This window comes from Perca fluviatilis, chromosome 22 (assembly GCF_010015445.1).
Source record: "Perca fluviatilis chromosome 22, GENO_Pfluv_1.0, whole genome shotgun sequence".
Lineage (NCBI taxonomy): Eukaryota > Metazoa > Chordata > Actinopteri > Perciformes > Percidae > Perca > Perca fluviatilis.
Window position 1 is genome coordinate 3,321,218 of NC_053133.1, and position 23,231 is coordinate 3,344,448.

General features: G+C 41.3%; 1 protein-coding gene across 2 annotated transcripts in view; it reads right to left on the reverse strand.

Moving 5' to 3' along the window:
- The window catches only part of LOC120552696 (putative ferric-chelate reductase 1), a 28,288-nt gene extending 5,800 nt beyond the window's left edge, over positions 1-22,488 (reverse strand). Inside the window, exons 1-11 of one of the 2 annotated variants that reach the window (XM_039790920.1) lie at positions 22,232-22,488; positions 11,496-11,632; positions 10,785-10,882; positions 10,527-10,662; positions 9,278-9,463; positions 8,144-8,245; positions 7,838-7,982; positions 7,030-7,137; positions 4,283-4,398; positions 3,136-3,222; positions 1,642-1,733 (exon numbers count right to left, since the gene is read on the reverse strand). In XM_039790920.1, coding sequence (XP_039646854.1) covers positions 1,642-1,733; positions 3,136-3,222; positions 4,283-4,398; positions 7,030-7,137; positions 7,838-7,982; positions 8,144-8,245; positions 9,278-9,463; positions 10,527-10,662; positions 10,785-10,882; positions 11,496-11,632; positions 22,232-22,421 — 1,397 coding nt within the window. In that variant the 5' untranslated portion in view covers positions 22,422-22,488. The remainder of the gene's footprint in view (positions 1-1,641; positions 1,734-3,135; positions 3,223-4,282; positions 4,399-7,029; positions 7,138-7,837; positions 7,983-8,143; positions 8,246-9,277; positions 9,464-10,526; positions 10,663-10,784; positions 10,883-11,495; positions 11,633-22,231) is intronic. The other variant, XR_005638064.1, reaches the window with a different exon arrangement.
- Between the last annotated feature and the right edge of the window lie 743 nt (positions 22,489-23,231).

The following is a 23,231-nucleotide window of genomic DNA, read 5'->3' on the forward strand; positions in this document are numbered from 1 at the left end:
ACCGAACCCTACGCTTGCACTATGCTCGCTACGCTGGTCGACGTAATGACGGCGCCGTTGATTACAGGAAGGTGTTTACGTAGGTGGAGTGTTAAATGCAGCAGGCTGTGAGAAAGTGGAAATGGAACTCGTGAGTAGAACAAGTGTTGTTTGGCAGTACTTTCAGTCAAAAGAAGGCCGTTCAAGTCCAGCTACATGTTCAATCTGCAATGCTGATTTGTCTGGTGGTGGCGAGGACCCTAAACAATACACAACATCCCCGCTGTTACAACATTTGGTATGAAACATCCGAAAGAATACGAGTTGTGCATGAAGGAATCTACAGACAGCAGCCAAAATGCAGCAACTTCAGGTACGAAAAATACGCTGCTGTGGACGTTGTTTACTTCATGAATGTGCTTACTGTGTTAATGGACTGAGGATGGGAGTAGGATTCAGTATTCGGTTTCTTATCAGCAGAATCTTAACCAGTGGATTCAATATTCGGCCGAACCCCAAAAATCTGGATTCGGTGCATCCCTACTTTAAACACTATGGACATCACATATTAAGCTAAGGTTGTGTGTAAACCTCCACTTTGCAAACTTAAGACAGACATAAAGAGTCTTATTGCATAAGTAATGCAGGGGTGTAGAAGATTAATTGAAAGGGGTTTGGCGCAAGAGCTTACGCGTCAATCAAGCAGAGCAGCTGGCACTGATGAGAAGCGGAGTGCAACAGAGCAAACCTTTTTTTTTAATCAGTCTGGTGTTGTGCTGCGTGCACCCTCTACTTCTTTTACAAACCTATTGTCAAAATGTTTTTCCCGCCACAGGCACAACCATTTCCTCGGCTAAATCCACCATGTAGGGTGCAGGGGCTGAACAGAGCTCTGGGGGATATTTTACAGGATTTTGTGGTTCGGGAGAAGCAGATGTCCATGTCCACCTGAATGGAGGTCTTAAAGGCGGTTACACACCAACCAGACGGCCAACCGTCAGCAGAAAAGCCAGTTGGACTGATCAGTCTCCCCTTGTTGGTCCAAAAAGTGCCTCAGAACACACTGAAGAGACGAGACGTAATACGTCTCCATAACAGCAGGCGGCGCTAATCTGCCCAAAATATTTAAACCGGCAGCTGATTGGATGAATGCATCACGTGGGTTTGTTTTCTCCGAAAATTCTAAGCCAGACTGTCATGGCGGCTCGTTCAGAATACGATCTCATATTGTACTAAATTAGTTCACCAAAACGTGTTTCTGTAAACATTTTAAGAGAGAAATAGGCCATGCAGTTGCTCTACAAAGGTCAGTTTAAAAGATTTTCGTCAGATTTTGAGAGACTCTATTCACGCTCATTCCGCTCGCCATTTCCGGATGAGTCCCGACCGCCCTGCCTCCGACTGAACACGTCAGGTCGGCCAAAATGAACACCGACAGCCCCTCAGACGGACGACGGCACGGAACACACCGAACAGACTCGAGTCACCGACCTCGCCAGACTGTCGACTGATTGTCGGGTTAGTGTGTCAGTGCCTTAACAGACCCTGAATTGTGGGCTACAGCTGAGTTCTACACACACACACACACACACACACACACACACACACACACACACACACACACACACACACACACACACACACACACAGTTGGGTACCTACCGTGGATGTTGTGGTGCACAGCGCAGCAGAGCCATAATGGGCTGGAGGAACGAAAGGATCATGACCAGGCAGCCTAACACGGGATGGACTCCCTGAAAGTGAGTAGAATGTTTATTCATACAGCACGTATCACAGTCAGTCCCAAAGTGCTATAATGAATACATTAAAACCCATCGATACCCAATAAAAATGGGCAAGGAACATAACATCACATAGTAATACAATCAGCAATGGGGCTAATCAAACGCCTGATGAAGATGCATCCTTAATTTCAATTCAATTCAATTTTATTTATAGTATCAAATCATAACATAAGTTATCTCGAGACACTTTACAGATAGAGTAGGTCTAGACCACACTCTATAATTTACAAAGCCCCAACAATTCCAACAATTCCAGTAATTCCCTCAAGAGCAAGCAGTGCGACAGTGGCGAGGAAAAACTCCCTCTTGGGAAGAAACCTCGGACAGACCCAGGCTCTTGGTAGGCGGTGTCTGACGAGCCGGTTGGGGGTGTGATGAACAGTGGCGATAGTAGTCACATTAATAATGGAACAGTGACTGGATGTAGCGGGAAGCTGCAGGGTTCAGCAGGACGCAGCATGAGCTTGCTTTAAATCCTTAGCTGCTTTAAATTGTTTTTAAATAAACAGAGGCTGCCTTTTATTGTTTTGAAGGCTCGGTTACCTTTAGTTCTCAGCTTTATACGGGGAACAGCCAGGGAGCCCTGATTTGAGGACCTTAAAGATCTGATGACAACATCAGGGTGCAGCAGATCACTAATGTAAGCCGGTGTCAGGCCATGAATGGCTCCGTATGTAACGACAAGAATCTGGAACTGCATCCTGAATTTAACAGGGAGCCAGTGCACAGAGGCCAGGATGGGGGTAATGTAACATGACCTCCTAGACTTTGTCAACAGCCTAGAAGCAGAATTCTGCACCAGTTGTAAGCAATCTACATATGATTTGCTGAGCGCAAAGTAAAGTAAAAAAGAGAATAACAAAAATCCAAACACGGGGAAACAAAGGTATATATATAATCATTTCTAATTCAGCTTAGGATACAACACACCTGAGTTTCACAATGTTTCTGATGTGGCAAAAAAAAGAAGCGCAGATCAAGGACTTGACATGCTTGTCAAGGTTCATAGCCTGATCAAAAGTAACCCATTAAGCGTGATTTATACTTCTGCATAAAATCTACGCCATGGCTACATACGTAGGTCTCTACGCTGTAGCCTGATGTGCGGCTCTCGAAAAATGTAACTACATGTTGCCGCGGTGTACATCGCTCGCTCGTGGCTTGGTCGTTTTTTCTCCTATCCCATAATGTATCTGTGGAGAGGCCAGACCTTCCTTCGCAGCGCTGTGGAGATACGTCTGGCAATGCGAGACTAATGAGAAACAGACTGCTTCCAAAGATAATGCCTCAACAATACACCAGAGGCTAAAAAAGAAAAAAAAGAGTCCCACAGCAGTGCTGGTGTACTGACCCCAGACCATTTTTGTTCGTATGAGAAGATGAGGATGAAGGCGATGATTGTGGCTGCTACTGTCAGAATCATCACGCCAACGTGGACCTTGGGAAACACAAACGTGATACAGAGCTCAGGAGACGTGCAGAATCAACTGCACCTGAGAGAGGACAGGCTTGGACTAGGGATTGACAGATACTGGTTTTTCATGGCCGATACCGATTATTAGTAGTTAATGAAACAGATAACCGATAATTGGAACCAATATGCATTTACAGTGAAAATGAAAATCTTTGAGTCAAAATTAGGATTTTGGAATGTTACAAACTCCAACACAAAACTGTGTTTAAATGCTTTAAGCAATTATTTAATAAATTAGAAACTTTCACCATAATCCCGAGTAACAGACAGGAGATAGTGTTGTTGGGGGGGTGGGGACATGAAGTCAGACTCAGTGGTGAGTGAAACCAAAGCAGAGGGTCAGACACAGAGCTGTAGCCGAGTCGATAATCAGTCAATCCCTATCTTGGACCGAACTCTCTGAAGAGTGTTATGGCAGTAACCCATTTAACAGGAACAGCCTAATATTGTCAGAAATAACAAGTCAGTGAGACAAAACACACCATGGACCTTTCTGATATATTCTCATATATATAAAATTAGTGTATTTCCTTTAAATGTGACTATATGTTTCCTTTTTTTAATTTCCTTTTTTGGTAGTGTGCAGCCATTGTGAGAGCCTGAATGGATGTAAGAACCCTACTGTGATAATTTGGACACATCTACAATGTATCTGAAATGTTTCTCTAATTGATATCCTCAGTAATAACTAAAGACATAAGCTCAGTTTGGGGTAAATTATAATGGGAATTTGGCATCATTTTTGATATCAAATAAAGCGCTTTACTCTGCAAGATATCAAAAATGATGCCAACCTTAAGGTTGTAGAAGAAAATGTAATTACTAAACAGTTTTAGTCAACTTATGCTAATATTCTCTTTCTTGTTCACTGATCAAGTTCCTGCTGACTTTGTAATCTCATATCTTTGTGTGCTTTTTTCAAATGTTTTTGTTCATGCATCTTACTGAAAAAGACAACCTGATGAAAAGTGGGATATTTAAAAAAGATATTTTGTGGTGCATTGTTGTATCTATGAAGTCTTACCACAAACCAGACATCTTTGCCTATCACTTTCTCTCCTTTGGCCGTTTTTTTCAGATATCGAGCTACCATCATTCCAAGTGATCCGAGGGTCATCCAGGATATCAGCATCAGTGCTCCTGAAGCACAATTTAATGTTGGAAATGTAATGTTGGAATGCTGCCCAGCTACCACCACATACATAGTTTTATAACTGAACATTCATTTCTTCTCGTCCCAACACAAAACGTCTCTCTGTGAGGTGACTATGGATGGTTTATTTAAAGGTCCCATGGCATGAAAATTTCACTTTATGAGGTTTTTTAACATTAATATGCATTCCCCCAGCCTGCCTATGGTCCCCAATTGGCTTGAAATAGTGATAGGTGTAAACCGAGCCCTGGGTATCCTGCTCTGCCTTTGAGAAAATGAAAGCTCAGATGGGCCAATCTGGAATCTTCTCCTTATGAGGTCATAAGGAGCAAGGTTACCTTCCCTTTCTTGGCTTTGCCCGGCCAGAGAATTTGGCCAACCCATGGGAGAGAGACATCATGGCTTTCAAACGAGAAAAGTGGCAATTGGTCAAGGCCACACCCCCAACCTCCACCTTGCCCCCCCTCTCTCCTCCTCAGTAGCTACAGACACAAAAAATCCTAAGGAAAGATCATTGTGGGACTGGCTCTAGTGGCTGTAATTCTGCACCAAGGCTGAATTTCGGGAAAGAGACTTCAGATATAGTATTAGGGGACCACTAAGGTCTATATAAAAGAGACTTCAGATACAGTATTAGGGGACCACTAAGGTCTATATAAAAGAGACTTCAGATACAGTATTAGGGGACCACTAAGGCCTATGTAAAAGAGACTTCAGATACAGTATTAGGGGACCACTAAGGTCTATATAAAAGAGACTTCAGATACAGTATTAGGGGACCACTAAGGTCTATATAAAAGCATCCAAAGAGCAGCATGTCATAGGACCTTTAATAGTTTAGGGTGCCTTGTCCCCCGCCTGTGCAGCGTGAAGCTTTGTGAGGCTTGTCCATTGGTGATAACAGTGGCCGAAGGTGAGGTGTACAGAATCTTGACCCAGGTAATAAATGATTCCTCAAAGCCAAAACACTGTAATTTGTCCAGTTTACTTTGACGAAGGCGGTTTCTGCATATAAGTTGGCTGTGATGGTTGTAATGATGAGTAATGCAATAAATTAATTATGGATGAATATCTACCTTTGATCAAGGCTTGATCTGGGTTAATTATGCATGGAGTGGCTTTTTCTATTCCGTGAACAAGCGTCTTACTGATGATTGATTGGGTCTTTGTTAGGTTAGGTTACTAATCTTAAAACCCTTACTAACCACTGCTCCTTGTATGCTCGGGTTGGCTGGTCTGCATTGTCCACTCACAGACTTAATCATTGTCATATTTTTTATTTATAAAGCTATTCTCGGTCTGCTTCCGTCTTACCTGTAGTGCTATATCCATGAGAAAAAAAGGAAGTCATTGTTCCCAGGGCTTATTCCTGTTATCTCTAAAGTCTGCACTGAACTGTTTAAAAGGGTGTTTAAATATGCTGCTATCTCTACGTGGAACGATTTGCAAAATTGAACCTTCGTGAGTTGGTCTCACTAGATGTTTTTAAAGAAATTTGAATCGACATGGAGGCAGGCACATCTAGCTGTAAATGTTTTGGACCGATTGATCTGTTTGATCCCTGAATTAGTTGACTTCTGGCAAGCATTGTTGAATATCTTGACATTTTATGATCCTGTAATGTATTATGTGTTTTCATTGTGAACTGTTCTATGTTTTATGTCTGAAACTCTGTTAATTGTGCTGCTGCCTGTCTTGGCCAGGACACTCTTGTAAAGCGATTCTTAATCTCAATGGGCCCTATTTTAATGATCTAAGCGCACAGCGTGAAGTGCCTGAATTAATATTAAATGTGTTTTGGGAGTAAGATGCAATAAACCAATCAGATTGTCATCTCTCATTCCCTTTAAAAGCCAGGCACTTTTGTATAATGGCGCATTGCTATTATGATGGAGGATTTGCTGAGCAGGAAGGAGAGATTTTCAGGTGAAGAAACTGATCTGCTCGTGTGTGATGAAAGCACGCAAGCAGATCATATTTAAATACATTTCATATTGTAATATTTTTATTTTTAATCTTCTGCTCATGTTTGTGTGCTGCTGCGCATCCCTGTGTGTGTGTAACAAGCATGGTGTGCACGTGCTGTGCACGAGCCTAGGCACATTTTTTTGTGTTTGTCTTGTTAAAGAGATAGAATGGACCAGAAGTGTTTATGGATCTCTGCAGGGAAGCCATCGGGACCTGGTGCTATTCTTATTAAGATAGTAAGGGAAGTGCAAAGTTTGTCCTGGGTTATTGTTTAATTAAGCTTTGGTTTCTTCTTTGCTAAGCTGTGTGCTCTTAAAACTGCTTTCCCTGTTTCCACAGAATAGTTGGTGATGACTTTGGGGAATCATTTATTTTAGGAAGGACGCCCACTCTTTTTTAAATCTGTCAAACTCCAGATCTTTGAGAGATGTGTTTAAGTGCCGTCTGGATGCAAGTGCTAAAGGCAAGGCCAGGGGGCATCAAAATCACAAGGACCTTGACCCTTAACAGCAAATCCAGTAGCTGTCAAGGTGTTGGACTAACCTAGTGACAATCATCACCATGCTTACATACTGCTGCTAGCAGGACAAAAAAAAAGTGTCTGGTTTCAGTTGGTGCTACTGTGGACATCCCTCTGGACAGGATCTCACCATGGGCTTTGACGATACTAGGTACACCCTCATCTTGAACAACTCCAGGGTCGGAAATGTTTATCATTTTAGTGCTGATGAAGGTTTCTGTATGGATCTGGATTTGTCCTGCAGAAGATGCATAAAACAGACAGCTGAATGTTTAGTATTCAGCATTTTAGACACATGTATGGTACTCATAATGTTCCAAAATGATGTAAAATTGCATACTTATTCATTGAAAAATGTAACCCTGAATGACATGCAGCAAAGGACCACGGTTCGGACTCAATCCCAGGCCACTAGGCTAAGGACTGAGCCTACATGGGGCGCACGCTCAACCAGGTGAGCTACCTGGGCACCCAGATGATACTCTTTAAAGAAAAGTATGAAGGAAAAAGGATGCTCAGTTTATTTGGCTTTACATATTTTGTTTATAGGCTCTACAAGAGCAGAACGATGGCCAAGTCACCTCTGTGATGTACTGTGAATCTCCATTACAAGACTTGAGCTGACAGCAGTTCTTCTGTTTCTTCAGTTCAAGACCAAGCATCACTATTAGGAGTGATATTTACTACTGAGTGAATTGAATAGTGAGAAAAACTATCGCACTACCGATTCAGTAGTACATCACAGAGTGCTTAAAACTCTCTTATTAGATTCAAGATAAATCTCTTACATTAAAAGACTCATGGACTTGCCTACTCTATATGTTTTTCTTAATGGGGCATGAAAAGTTTAAAGATCCTTGTTCTAGTTGTAAAATAATTTTCATCCCTGACACAGATAAATAGCTTCCTCCTCCACCATTACACAATGTCTTTATTACCATTGCTGCTGGGTCCATGGACAAACAGGAGATAGTAGGCATTGCTGTAGCCAGTGGTCCTCGTAAGAGAAATAATGTTCATGGAGGTGAAGGAACAGCTGATCACCCCGTTCTGCACTGACGCTGTTATATTAGAAACATTCCCCTGGTGGACAGTTAGAAATCATTTCAACGTCAAGTGGAATCCACACAGTTACATATGCAGTTCATTCATTGTAAGAGCAAAGACATAGCATTAAATATTTCACAGTCTGGCCTTTCACCTTGTCCAGATATAAATCAGTGTTATCAGAATGACTTAAATACCAGAGGAAGAATAGTTGGATATGTTCGTCCTGTTGAAAAGGCATGCTGCACCCCCACCATGCCGTTACTGCCGATGCCACAAATATAAATGTCATCGTTTCCCTGCGGAGAGATAGAGTTAAGAATTAAACACCCACGCTTTTCACCAGAAGTGACTTTTTCTATTAAAAACAGAAAATCAGTGGCTGCCATGTTTGGTTGGAATAACAATACAGCTGGATATTCAATAAAGCCCAATTAGTGGCTCTTAAGAACAAGTAAACAGAACATAATCATGATTGTTTGTCAGGCAGGGCTAGGAATGACAAATGTCATCTTTGGAGTGCTGATGGTTCTTCAATGTGCTCAGTAAATGTCATTGCATTCGATTTTGAGATTGCTTGGGTCCAAATTAGAAATTTTGTTGCCTGAAGTTGGACTACACAGACTACAAGAAAAGTGAATTAGTCAAGCTAATCACATAGAACGACTAATTGATAGGACAATCCACAGAAACTTAAAGTTTGCCATGAGCTTTTGAGATATGGTATGGTATGGTTGGAAAGACTGAAACACTGACCAACTGACAAACCATCCAACATCACCATCCATTGTCTCTTCTGTTTGCAAGGCAAAAACATGCTGACTCTTGATTTTCAATGGGCCATTTTAGAAAAATATGTGTCTTGGCATTACAACATAGGCCATTTACAGTATGACAGAGCTCACTGACCATGTTAGGATCATGATATACCTGCTTTTAACCATGTGTTTGCCTAAGCATGATGGCTTCCCTTGTTTATCATGTGTTACTTCAGAGCGTTGGTTGTGTGTCCTCAGAATGTGCTGCTATGTATTGACAAAATGAAATTAGGAACATGAACTATGGGGGCGGTATTTACCAGGATGTGTGGAAAGGTCTCTGATCATTGCTGAAAATGTATAACTGCTTAGTACTGAGTTGCAATGAATAATTGTGCAATCTCAGATTCTCAAGGAACATATTCAGATGTTGGTGATCTTCCTACTCTGCCCTCTGATGGATATACTTTTTAATCCTCCAGGCATACAGAAAGTACAAAGGCAAGTAAGTGAACACTGCTGCCCAAGAGCTGTATTACTACAAAGCAGGAAACATTTCAGTCTTCAAATTACCATATTCTGATCATCTGACAATCCAAAAGCGATGTATCCATTAGAAGGACCTTTCATCTCATAGCGGATGGCTTCACCTGACACCATCAGGGCTGACATGAAATAACAGTCAGCATTGGCTGGGTCACAGTTTGAAGGCTGACTGAAACACACCTTGCTGACGCTGCAATTTGCACTGGAGATACTCTGAAAAACGTAATCATGTTATTATAACCAGAGGAACACAACTCAAGCTGGTCCTCATGATTGACAGTATACAATAGGCATTCACTTTGCATCCTGTCAAATCTAGTGTATAGTGTTGACTTTCAAAGACATGCAATTAATATTTTCTTTTTTAACCATAACTACAGTCATTCCCTAACCTTAACTTGATTCTATAGACACAGTATATCCGTCTATGGACGCCAAAAGTTATTAAAATTCAATACCCAGCCCTGGAAGTAAGGCTAGCACCAAACAAGAAAGAGGGCATTAGTGGCTTTAGGCAATTGTTAATCACTCTCAAAGGAGTAGAACATCTCCTAAAACAATCAAGGATAGCAATCTATAATAAAAATAAATATCAATTTGTCAAAGCCATGTCTAGTAAAAACAGCAGTTTGAAGGCATTATAACATGAGCTAAAAGACCAAAGGTTAATGAAGCTAACAGTACGTTTCTAGATAATTGTGTAAAGCACGATGGATTCCCAATGAGGGTATGAGGTCAAACTGCACGGGCATGAAATAGTTTGAGGTCTTGGACACAAAGTTCTTCCAACTTCTGATCATGGCTGCTATATCTGGATGGGGTCCCAGGGCAAAGGGGTGGATAAGTATATAAATATTTAAACAAATCTAAACATAATACATGTGATACATTACAACCTACAATGTATGTGATCCCTCCAAAGGGTCTGGGTTTGGCAAGACATCCATGCCTTCGACCCTCTATAAGGGTTGCTGTGGGACTGGAAAGAGGTTCCAGTGACACTGTGCCCAGATCCAACTTAAGAGCAGTCAATCAGTCTCATCTTCTAAACTTTCACTTTATAGTATATTCCATCTTTTCTACCCTGTGAAGATTGTAGTGTGAAGTTTTTTAGCCATATTTGGCTGGTGTCTCAGTCAGCCTACTTTGTGGTTTGGTAGTTAGACGGCTATTTTCACACCTTGTTCCTAATCATCAGAGGTCTCCCTCCAACAAGAACTTTTTTATCTCTACGGACTTCCTGGTTAAATAAAAAAATGAATAAATAATTACTAACAGGTGGTGTAAATTGCTGTATTGTGGTTGTTGTAGTGGGGAGAGTTGTAGATCCACCAGCAACACCATTAGCGAAGGTCAAGGCAGGACTTGTAACATCAACCCAGAATGTGTTGATATTCTGCACGAAGGTTGTGCTGCAGATGTTGAAACACATGGCAGTTATGCAAAGTAATGAATCACTTTGGTGACCCACTTGAGCATGGTAATAAAAAAGAACAGAATGGAATAGAACAAAAATAGTTTAATTCAACCTTACTGGAATTGAATGTTTTTTGCGTTTCCTGATGCGTCTGGTGTCCATGTCACCTGAATGGAGGTCTTAGAAGACCCTGAATTGTGGGCTACAGCTGAGTTCTACACACACACACACACACACACAGAGAGAGAGAGAGAGAGAAAAGGATGTCGTCACATGTTCTATCTAAAAGGTTTATCACCTTATTGTGCCTGAAAGCATCTTGTGTTGGCACCAAGCGGCACCAATCCTGGTGCTGAAAAATGAAGCCAACGCGGAGGTGCCTAAAACTCACACGTTCCTATTATACGCAGGCTTAAAGTCATGCATAATTAAGGGCATTCCGCTTGGGGTGCCGTCACAGTAAGCAAGCATAGGCTGTAGGCTTCATTCAGCTCGCCTCAGCTCCATCACCACTCCATCTCTTTGCCCATTGTTTGGATTAGCGCTTTGGGATTTGATTAGAACGGAAAGGTCGGGCCAGAACAAGTTGACAGAGAAACACTGACAGTTGAAATATCTCAGTTTTTTAGTTTATATTGAATGGCACAGGTGTTTGGTGTACTATGATATGGTACTGCATAATGTGTTCTATAAAACCAAAAAGTTAAACAATGAATACTCAGCAGTAAGCGAGACAGTGAGATGGATTGTTCTCATAGTATTATATGTTGGCTGCTGTAGGCCTGCATTCTGTTCACAGTAAAGCCTGCTGAATGGGAGAAAACTCACAGATTTCTGGCTGCAGGTTAGGAGCCGAGCATTCGTTGATATCAGGGAGAAGGAGCCCACAGGAGACAGACCCCCCACTTCTCTAGCCTCTAACAGGAAACCACGGAATGGTGAGGAGGCTGGAGCCTGGAGCGTAACTGGGGGTAAAAAAAACACAACAGCACATTTACATTAGCTAAACATTTAGTAAATAACACATTCATTTATTTACAGTACACTCACCTTTAGATAAGGGCAGCTTGAAATTATTTTAATTATCTATGTTTTATTTTAAATAGATTTTTGTGTCAGTTAAATGTAACTGCTACTTCATCACACGTTCTCAGAGCAAGTATGAATTTTACAATGATATATAAAAGACCAATGGCTCTCTATAGATAAAAAGAATTAGAGAAAACTTTTCAGTGAGACTTTCTTAAAAAACTAAGAAATGTGAACAGAGTGTTTTGTGGATAATCATACTATAAAGGCAGAATTCTCAGCGAGTCCGCATGGCTGATGAAGGGTAGATGCTAGATCGGATCCGCTAGATGTGTCAATGTAGTTAGGTTTAGGCATGGGGACTGGGGATTTGTTAGGGTGAGGGTAAGAATACCAGGGTAAGCCAATCAGAGGCAGATTAAGGTGGGCCACGAGGCACGTCCTGTGACGTCGACACGTCACAGGTCCAATATACCATCTACCCTGATGAAGGGTCGAGGCTAGATGGGATACAGCTACAGCAATAGTTACGTTTAGGCATCAATATGACTTGTTAAGTTTAGGAAAAAGATCCTAGTTTGGATTAAAACACTCCCAATGAATGTACACATGTTTCCTGGTGGAAAGTATTAAAAATATAAATATTTTTATAGTAGCATAGATTTTGCGAGATTTTGCATAACTTCCGGCCGTAGCTGTATCCCTTCTAGCTCAATCCTGTGAAGTGAAGAGAACAGTAAAGTGCTGCTTAAGAAAGTTATCAGTCTCCATCCTTCTTTGTAAGAGTGATCCAACCACCACATATCGAACCCTCACATTGCATTTGGTGGCAGCGTGTTGTTATTTGGTGAGTATTCATTCCCCTTTTTTGCCACCTGATTTTTTGTTCACTCTTTGAGAGCTGTTACATGTGCCTCTTGTGTCTTGTTTCTTTCTCTCTCTCTCTTTCCCATTCTGCCCTCCTCCCTCTACCAGTTGCACACCTGACAGTAATCAGTGCTCAGGTAGAGTGGGGGAGGTGAGAAGAAGGCAGAGAGTGCAGAGCACAGGGGAGAGCACACTGGCAGCACACCAGTGAGGAGTTGTTTCCTCATCTACCTTTTTCTCCACAAGCAGGTCTGTTCTTTTCCCAACCTCCATGCACATTTAGGTGCTGGAGTTATGTTGTTTTAGTTTGGGCTGGAGATTACCGGTAGTTCAGTTATTTGTTCTTTTTGTTTGTTCTAGGATTAGTTTACCCTTTTTAGTTAGTTTAGGGGGAGATGCGGGGTGCGACGACCCACTGCGAGGTTGGTCCAGCGTCTTCCCATCTTTTGTTCTTTTTGGCCGGGGTCTCCAGTCCCTTTTGTTTCTTTTTGGTTTGTTAATTTTGGGAGTATTTATTATTTAATAAAGCTTGTTGGATTATTGTTAACATGGTGTTTGGCATCCTTATTTTCATATATGTTGCATCCTCCATTCCCTTTTGAGCCTTTGTTTGTTCCTTTTTAATGGAGGCCGTAACAAGAGCGAACTGGGGAAATAGCAATGTTATAAACAGGTCCCCATATACAAGGACTGGTGCTGCAACTTTAACTCAACAAACCGTATCTAGTGCTCTGAAAGTGAATCTTCCACCTGCTTTTAAAGGAGATAAGACGGTCTTTCTCAAGATGGTCTCAACGCTTTGAAGTGGTGGTTCCGGCTATGACTTTCCCTGATGCAGATTTATCTATCTATATATGATGTCCTCCAATGTCCCCAATTGCCTGGCTAATGCTGCATTTCTGTACTGGGACAGCCTGCCTCCTTTAACCCAGAGAAACTATGGTTTGGTAAAAGGGAAAACTGAAAGAGTTATTTTTGGACCAAAATACTCCCTGCCTTTCTTCCAAACAGATGTGAATGCTTGCCCTCATAAACAAGGTAAAAGTTTGGATATGTACAGTGCAGACATCAATCGTCTTGTACTAAAAGCCTTTCCCAACTATGACCACAATGCAGTAGGTGAAAAATTCATCTGGTTTGTTGCCGGCTTGGAACCAACCTTACAGTCTAAAATTCATGAGACGTACAGCGCTCTCTCCATACACTTTACCTTCAGAACAGGTAGCTATGGTTTGTCCTACTCCTACTGGTGACAAACTCCTTCGGGCAGTTGAGCAGCTGCTTAAAAAATGAAGCGCACAATTTACGAGGGAAGCACAATTACCTGGCTCAGTGTTTGGATTCCAGACCTGAGAGATCCTCTTTCTGTGACAGGGGTGATTCTAGGATCAGACCTTTAGGGGGGCTCAGCCCCCTAATGAGAATGTGACACTGATACCCTCCCATTAAATCAGTAATTTCATTAGTCGATAATCTCTGAGCTAGCTACTGAACAACAACGTCAACACTATTAACACTATGATGGAACTAAACCTGACACTTTATATGTCACAGTAATAATGACCAATTTGACACAATGTTCTAACATTCAGCAATTTTACTTGCTTACGTTTCAATTTGGGTTCTAATCTGCGCCATGAAATGACCAACTTCTTCTCTGGGGACTACCAACGTTAAACTTCACAACCGTCTCCTGCGCTCCCTCTGACAGATTAGATAGAGACTCAGCCAAAGGATGGAGTCTGGCACAACCTCCTCCGACTGGCCAACACTACGTTTCTGTTAATGGTAATTCTTTGTCCTCTGTCACTTACAGACAAGTTCACAAACTCTGACTTAAACTCTAAAATTGATACAAAAGTTTGATACAAAATGTTTTTTGTTATAACTTTTAGGGGGGCAGTGATGAAATTTAATTCTTTTAAAAAGGGTCTAAAATCGCCCATGTTCTGTGATACTTGACAGTGCATGCAGTTCCTCTCCTTTGGCCTACCATACCAGGCAACACCCCAGAGACTACTAGTCACCTGAGCAGTGTTATCTCAGGTTATCAGAAAAACAATGAGCGGAACAACAATGACGAACGTGACAGGGGGGTCACCCTCCATCGCGTCCATCCTACAATTACTCCAGGTATGGTCGCCATGACGAAGACACAGAGCAGATACAGAATCAGTCCTAGTCCAGTGCCACGGAGAAAAAAGAGCTGCAAGTCCACACACTAGGGGCAGTGTTTGATTCCCATGCACACACAAGCTCCAACTGACAGGGGAACTTTCATTAGCTGCTGCTGAGAGGCAAACTTCAGCTACTGCATCACAGCGCCAGAATGATACATCACAGTTAATGCCTGATAACAATGACTCACAACTGGATGACTCTGTTTTTTCTAACATATTTGCTATTGCTGAAGGCATTGAAGTGTGCTTAATTGACTCTGGCTCTTTTGTCTCCATTGTGAGTGAAGATTTTCGAAACTCTAATCCAGCTTTGATACTGCAAATGTGGGACATGAAAATGTCCCTATTGCCCAGAGGCTCTCTGTAACGTGTAATGTGTCTCACTAGGACTCCAGCTATGAGATAATTACAGCCTGTGTGTCAGCAGCCACACCTGCTTCTCCCACACAAACTGACTACTGTGGTGTCATGACCAACTGTCTCAGTGAAGTACAAAATTGCACAACTGTCCAGTCCTAAATCCACCCAAAGAAGACATTGAGCTGCATTCTAGCCAACACCTTCTGCCATTCGACGAGACATGTGCAACCTTAAATGCACCTGATGCAGCTCCTGCTGTAATGAGAGATGAAGCAAACCTGACAATTTACGTTCAGTCTCTATAATCACTGTTTCAGAAATACTCTGCAGTATTCAGTAAACACTCAGAGGACACGCATTCAGCCAGCCAAGTGTTCAAACGGGACCTTCTCCAAACTCAGAAGCAAGAAAATTTCTAGGACTTTGTTTACACTACTGCAAGTTCTTCAGGGACTTTGCACATCAGTGTTCCGCTACATGCACTCACTGAGAAGAATGCACACTTCCAAAGGATTCTTAATGTCAGGATGTATTTATTTACCTGAAACATGCCCTCTCAAGCCCTTCAGTGGCTGCATTCCCTGATTTCATGATAACATTCTCCCTCCACACTGATGCTTCAAGCTCTGCTATCGGTACTGTGCTATCTCATTGACAGAAAAATCAGGAGAAAGTAATTGCATATGCCAGCCATGTTCTAACAAAAAGCAGAAAGGAAATTGTCAACCTGCAACAGAGAACTATGAACTATTTTATGCAGCCCTTTGTTAGTGTCACAGACCACAAACCTCTCTTGGGTCTCAGGAAAATACCAATAGACAATGACAGGACTGGTCACCATGCATGCTGGGCTCTTGAACTTGACCCCAAAGAGAAGATAATGTTTTGGGTAGCCTACTGGTTGCAAACAGGCTTGGTAGTAAACAACACGCTAACGTGCTGATAGATCCGGTGTTGTGCTTTTAGCTAAGCTGGACCAGAGAATATTCAGTTTATTAAACTTCAGTTAAAATTGAGGGCAAAACAAATACTGGTTTGCTCTTATTGTTTGATGGAAAGTAACCCCGGTGTGCTGAGTTTGGAAGAAGGAAATAACTAATAGTAAATTAGTGCTCTGTACATTGGATCTAATCATGTGGATTTTGAAAAGTCATGTTACATATTTGGAAAATATATTATTTATTTTTTCTATGGGGTGAGGAAAACGGTACCACCCAACTACACAGGGTGCTACCCTTGGCATTGCGCACATATTGGAATTGCCGCTAGTAAGTTTGTGTCCCACACAAAAAACACAATAACATTGCGAGGGCAAAATAATTTGGCATCATGGAACGAATTTGAGTTGCGGCTCAAACTAAGGGGAAACTATCGACAAACAAGAGCAGGCCATTGTTTGAGGTTGAGAAGAAGCGATGGAGAGCAGTGCTGGTACGGCTGACTGCCAATGTACAATCTCTGGCAGTGAGGAATATGGCACTTAGTGGGGTCACAGAAAGACTCCACTCTCTTTCAATGGAAACTTTTTGAAAGAGGTTAAGCTTCTGGCACAATTTGACCCTCATTTTAATTTTGTACCCAAGATGTCAGCCATAATGAACAGTTGTAACTGTTAATCAGAATTGTGAAACTCAATGAAGACGCCCGAGTAAACGAGCACTTCGTGAGATTCCTGGTGGCAGAGGAGTCCACTGATGAAAATTTGTCCACTCTAGATTTGAAGGCGCTAGAGGATTTACGGATTCCCTCTGATGACTGCAGAGGACAGTCATATGACAATGGCACGAACATGAGAGGGACAAACAAGGGAGTACAGGCTAGGCTACTGCACAAAAACCCAAGGGCTTATTTTGTGCCCTGTTGGGTTCATACACTCAACTATCTGGGTTTTAGTTTTGTGTGGTTGATTTAGTGTTCATGTTTATTGTTGTACCGTGACGAGACCCTGGGGTGGGGACTGATAGCCTTTGGGCAGTTAGAGTATGTTCAATAACAAATACATAGCTTGGAAATCAATGACTAAGTCTCCCGAGTCTTTTCTCGCAGTTTACCACAATACATTGGAACATGTCAATGTTTTGTACAGATTCGCTTTGATGACTGCAGAAAGCAGTCATATGACAATGGTGTGAACACGGGAGCGAAAAACAAAGGAGTAATGGCTAGGCTACAGCCTAAAGCTCCAGGGGTGAACCTTGCCGAGGGCAGCAAATGTGCTAGGATTTGCTGCTTCAGTCCAAGAGTAGGCTTGTGAGATGGCTAGAGAAAATGAAAAAATGTCATATAAACGGTTTGAAATATTGAATGTCTACACTAGACAAGTATGTGAGCTTTCTGGAAGGCCTACCGTGGAGAGGCGTATACTATTTGTGTTTATTGTTTATCATAAGTGCTCATGTATTTTACATAATACTGTAAACCCAGATTTAGTTGTAATTAAACTTTTAAGTGGTCACTTCTTATTCTTTCATGTTTTGTTAAAAGCCATAGTTGTTTGTAATAATCAGCGTAAGTATACAGTGCACAGATTATGTTAAGCAGAGATAACTAGGGTGTTAAGTTTCTGTATAGGAGGGTCATTTGAACTGTTCTGCACTGAATTGGTGCAAAGGGTCATGGGGAAAAAAAAGATGTTTTGAACAGTTCCTGTCCCAGTTAAAATGTGTGTTAATAAGGTTGTGTTAATGTTTTGGGTGTGCATTTATGTTATCTGGGTTTTAGTTTTGTGAGGGTGATTTAGTTCATGTTATCTACGTTTATTATTGTAGCATGACCGAGACCCGGGCGGGGACTGATACCCTCTGGGCAGTTAGAGTCTGCTCAATGTCAAATACATAGCTTGGAAATCAGTAACTCAGTCTCCTGAGTCAATCTTCCCATGCACCTCGCCACAATACATTGGAAAATGTCAGTGTTATGTGTTGATTGTTTTCCTTTTCTAGTATTATTAGAACAATTGTATCAAATGTATTCATCTTAAAGTTATATTATAAAGGAAAATAAACAATACTTTATAATGTACAAATAATTTCTTTAGTAGTGATAAGAATCCTAATGTTTTTATTTTAGTTTACCTTAACATGACTCCAGAGAAAAATAATTTGTTTACTAATGATTTTTACTAATGACTACTAATGTAAACTTAATTTTACATTAATACTTTGTTAATACAACTTGACCTGTTAAGGCAAGGGGGATGGGGGGGAAACACTAGAAACACTTCTTTGTCTTTGTACTGGCATTTCAACACATTCTCACACCCAACTCGTAAAATAAGGACGTTCGGTCAGGAGCCTTTCTCGTTCTTATTTGACGTTAAAAGTCTCCTTTAGCGTCTCATGTATACGTGCTTGGTCGCCACTATTGCCGTCCCTTTTTCGTCCCTTTTGACGCACTTGGTCGGGACGGGTGAAGCGCGACAATAATGGAATCGCGGAGGTTGGGTTTAAAAGAAAAACAACGGGGAAAGGACGCCTAAAAAGCCGGGAAACAAAACGCCACACGCGGGGCGCGAACCCGAGCCTCCTGAGTGAAAGTCCGGTGTTTTACCCATCTACCACCCAACCACCATCCTTATGCAACAATTTCCCCTTACATACCACTCGCTAAGTCTCATCCAACTGCGGCTCTCCCCAGCACGTTACACAAATACGCCGAAGGGTGCCTTTTTCGTCGCATCAGACGCTGAAGGACACTGACCAAACGTACTTATTTTACGAGTTCGGAATGAGAATGGGTTGGGCATTTCTTTGTTTTATACACTGAATGAAGACTGCTTAACTTTTAATGCATGATTTCACAGCCCGGTCTCATGGCAGTTTGTGATATGGTAGGGTGACCATTTTGATTCCAAAAAAAGAGGACACTCGGCCCGACCTCGAGACACAAATTCAGACAGGCTTAATTAACGGTTAATGAACATGCCTCAATGGTGCAAAAATAACTTCTGTAATAAAATAAAATCTGTAACAACCTGTAACAAAATAATATCTCTTTTAAAATAAATAAATAATATGAAATAATGTTGTAAATATGACCTCTTCTGTGTTAGAAAATCCAGCTTCAACAAAATATCTCTTAATACCTTTTCAGTGTAATAAGATAAATAATAAAGACACTGAAACGTATGTGCCAGCTTTGCACACGGTGCACTCCGCCTGGACTGGACAAGTTATTTTATGGTTGTACGCCGGCTCCACGCAGAGCTTTCGCCGTAGCCTGATCTTAATACTTGTGCGCTGGTGTGTGTGTCGAGCCGGCAGTCTGTGTGTGTGGGGAGTGGGTGATAGAGCGAGGGAGAATTAAGTGAGAGAGTGGCGGCGAGCGAGTACGACTTTAGAGTCATAGTGAGAGAAACAAAGTGTCTCCCCTGTGTTTTCTGACCACGGTGGGAAAACTTTAGCAGACAACGCTTCGGCATCTTGTGTGCAATGCTGCTCCGCTGTCTGCTCTGGTCCCTGTCTGCTCTGGTCCCGGTCTGCTCTGGTCCCGGTCTGCTCTGGTCCCTGTCTGCTCTGGTCCCTGTCTGCTCTGGTCCCTGTCTGCTCTGGTCCCCTGTCTGCTCTGGTCCCTGTCTGCTCTGGTCCCTGTCTGCTCTGGTCCCTGTCTGCTCTGGTCCCTGTCTGCTCTGGTCCCTGTCTGCTCTGGTCCCTGTCTGCTCTGGTCCCTGTCTGCTCTGGTCCCTGTCTGCTCTGGTCCCTGTGTATGTGCGCGTCGCAGAGCCGCCCACAAAGCAGCCTCTCAGGAATTATGTCACAAAACAAAGTACCGTAGCATTGTGTGCAAAGCGCCAGTCAATTTAAGTACACGCTTAATGGTCCCATGAAAAACAGTGAAAACCGGACATTTTCATGAATTTATAAAACCCCCCCGGACGCCCCGGACAGTAGGTAAAAAGTGGACATGTCCGGGCAAAAGAGGACGTTTGGTCACCCTATGATATGGTCACGTTATTGAATCTTTTGAGTCGTGGACAGGACACGTAAATGTCGTTTTTTTCATGTGGCGATTACGAATTTTAAAGCAATGTATTTCAATGGGAAGCATATTTCGTGATCACAGAACGATGACGGTAGCGAGTAGTATTGATAAGGAAAAAGTCTGTGCATAGATTTGGTCGGTGGATGGGTCAAACAACACAGGACTTTCACCACGGAGACCGGGGATGGCGTCCCGCGTGTTGCAGTTCCTTTCCTCGTTATTCTCTTCCTAACCACAGCCGTCCCATTGTTGTCGGCATGTCCCGCGTGTGACGGTTCCTTTCCCCGTTCTTCTTTTCCCAACCACAACTGTCTCGTTGTTGTGGCGTTAAATATCTTTTGTATTATAAGTTTTCTTGAATTTTATGTTTAAATATAGAAATGAAGCATTATCTTGTTAAATATGTGCTAGTTTGCATAAAATGTCCAGAATAAAATTCAAAATTCTTCTTTTACTTTGTTTGACATATTAGAGTCATGAGGGTATCTCCCTTTATCACTGCATAAATCAGAATATGGTGTAAACAGCCACAAAAATCCATTTGATACGTTTTTAGGTAAAAAGTTAAAAAATGTTACATCAATTAGGCTGATAAATGAACAACCCCCCTTTAAAAACTCCAGAATATAGATAGGAGTGAAACTGGAAAGTTGGGTGTATTTAAGTGCTACTGAAGTGGAGATTTCTGACTCGGAGTCAGAGAAAAACCCATTTCGAGAAAACAGCCTTTAAAGATCTAAATTATAAAATATCAGACATTTTACAAGGTGATGGGGTAAAAAATAAATAACCAACAGATATCAACATGAAACTTCCACAGTTAATTACTTACATTAAGACATATATTTTTGTATTCAAAGTTTTCTGAAAAAAAAATGTCTGGGTCATTTGAACTGTTCTGCGCTGAAGCGATGCAAAGGCTCATGGAAAAAAAACATGTTCTGAGCGGTTTCTGTCCTAGTTAAAATGTTTGTTATTAATGTTCTGTTAATGTTTAACATTTTATTTAGGAAATGTTGTGGAATTAAAGTAACGGTTTCCAGAAATATAAATAACTAAGTTAAGTACAGCTATGGTAAAATTAACAAAGTTATGTAGGCTACTTCGTTGAATTACAACACTGCATTTTAGTCATCCATAATAGCTTTAGTCAAAATTACATTCTCACCAGTCGGAAAGGTAATTAAAGATATCCACAATAACATTCTTACGAGTAGTAATTGTATTTCAAGATTCAATTTTATTTATAGTATCAAATCAATATATTTACAACTATGATTGTACGAGACAAAACTAAAGTTAAGATATCTTTAAATCTGTAAAAAAGTACAAGGGCCATTTTAACATTTAATAGCTAAACTGAATATTTATTGTAGATATCCATAATTCAAGAACAATATCCATAATGGAAGAACAATTTCAGATATCTACAATCCAATTGTTACTAGTCATAACTTGAAATATCCAAAATGGAAAACAATTATCCCAACCCAGCACGTTATTTAAACTAATGTATTTCAATGGGAAGCATCTTTCGTGATCACAGCACGACTAGCGTAGCGAGTAGTAGGAAATGCCGAAAATCCGTGCAGGGAGACCGGCCGGGGTTCGTGGCCCGTGTGTGAAGTTTCCTTTCCCCGTTGTTCTTTTTCCTAAACACAACCGTCCTGTTGTTGCACGTCCCCCAGAGACCGCGGACCGTGTCCCGACATGCGATGTGTCCTTTCCCTGTTCTTCTTTTCCTAAACCCAACCTCCGTATAGATGCTTCCCATTGTAGATATCCATATTTGTACCAGTCAAAATGTATTTTAGATATTTTAAATTACATTATGGATGGCCGGAATGGCCGGTTTCCATTTTGAATATCTGAAATTTAAATTATGACTAGTAACAATTGGATTGTAGATATCTGAAATCAGAGTTCTTCCTAGTAATAATTATATTGCAGATATCTAGAATGTTAATTCTGGATAGGAGGAAAGACATTGTGGATATCTGAAATTGAACACGAATGGCAAAAGCGACGTCATTTGTCCTAGAAAGAATGATGCTGCGGATTTATTAAATGTTCCATTTGACTAGGAATAATTAACTTACGTATATCTGCAATAAATATTCAGTCTAGCTATATGCCGTACAGGCTTACCTTTAACCTGATCTCCGAGTTTGTAGCTGCTGCGGTCCATCATAACGGTGAAGGGTGCTGGTTTCGTCTGCGGGATCTGCCCAGAGTGATTGGGTAGCATGTTAACACAACTGTCCGTAACTAGACCTGAAGGGTAGCCTCGAACCAGAGGAGCAACACACAGCAGCAGCAGCAACACAACACGGTCCATTGCAATGAAATGATCAGTTAACACTATTCCGTGAACAGCTGGTGGAAAAGTAGTATGGTGCTGCTATTATGAGCTGAGACTATAGGTGGAGTCTGTGTAGGTAAGAATGACTGAGGGGAGGGAGGAAGGGAGGAGCCCACAGGTAGACCGGTGATACCTGTTATGTTCACTGTATAGCTCCCCGTAAAGTGACACAGGAGACGGGATGTTTAGAGGTTTGAAAATCTATCCCTGTGTTTGAGTGTATGTTAATGTGTGTGTTTCTATGCATGTGTGAGAGAGAAAGAATGAAAAAGAGAGAGAGAGAGAGAGAGAGCTGTGTGAGTCACTTCTGTTGCTAGACAAAGGCTGTTAAAAGTATAATGGCATAAACATAACAAAAAGGAAAAACCTAAGTTACATTTATTTGATAATTTATTTTAAAAAATAGAAAAAACTGTTGTAACAGATAATTCAACATTTCCCTAAGGGAACACATGTATACATATTCATGTGGCTGTAAATCATTCACACAAAGAATTAGTTAAACTGTTGACAAAGGTAACACCAGTGGTGGAATGTAACAGCTTTAATTACTAGTTTTGCATTGAGTACTTTTACTTTTAATACTTAAAATACTTTTTACTGATGTTACTTATATACTTTTAATGAAGTAACATTTTCAAGGCAGGACTTGTACTGTGACAGAATATTATTGCAGTGTAGTATTAGTACTTTTACTTAAGTAAAGGATCTGAATACTTCTTCTACCACTGTTCACCACTAGGCTGCGCTGTGTTTCGTTGCTGGTCTCATTCAGTTTGGATGAAT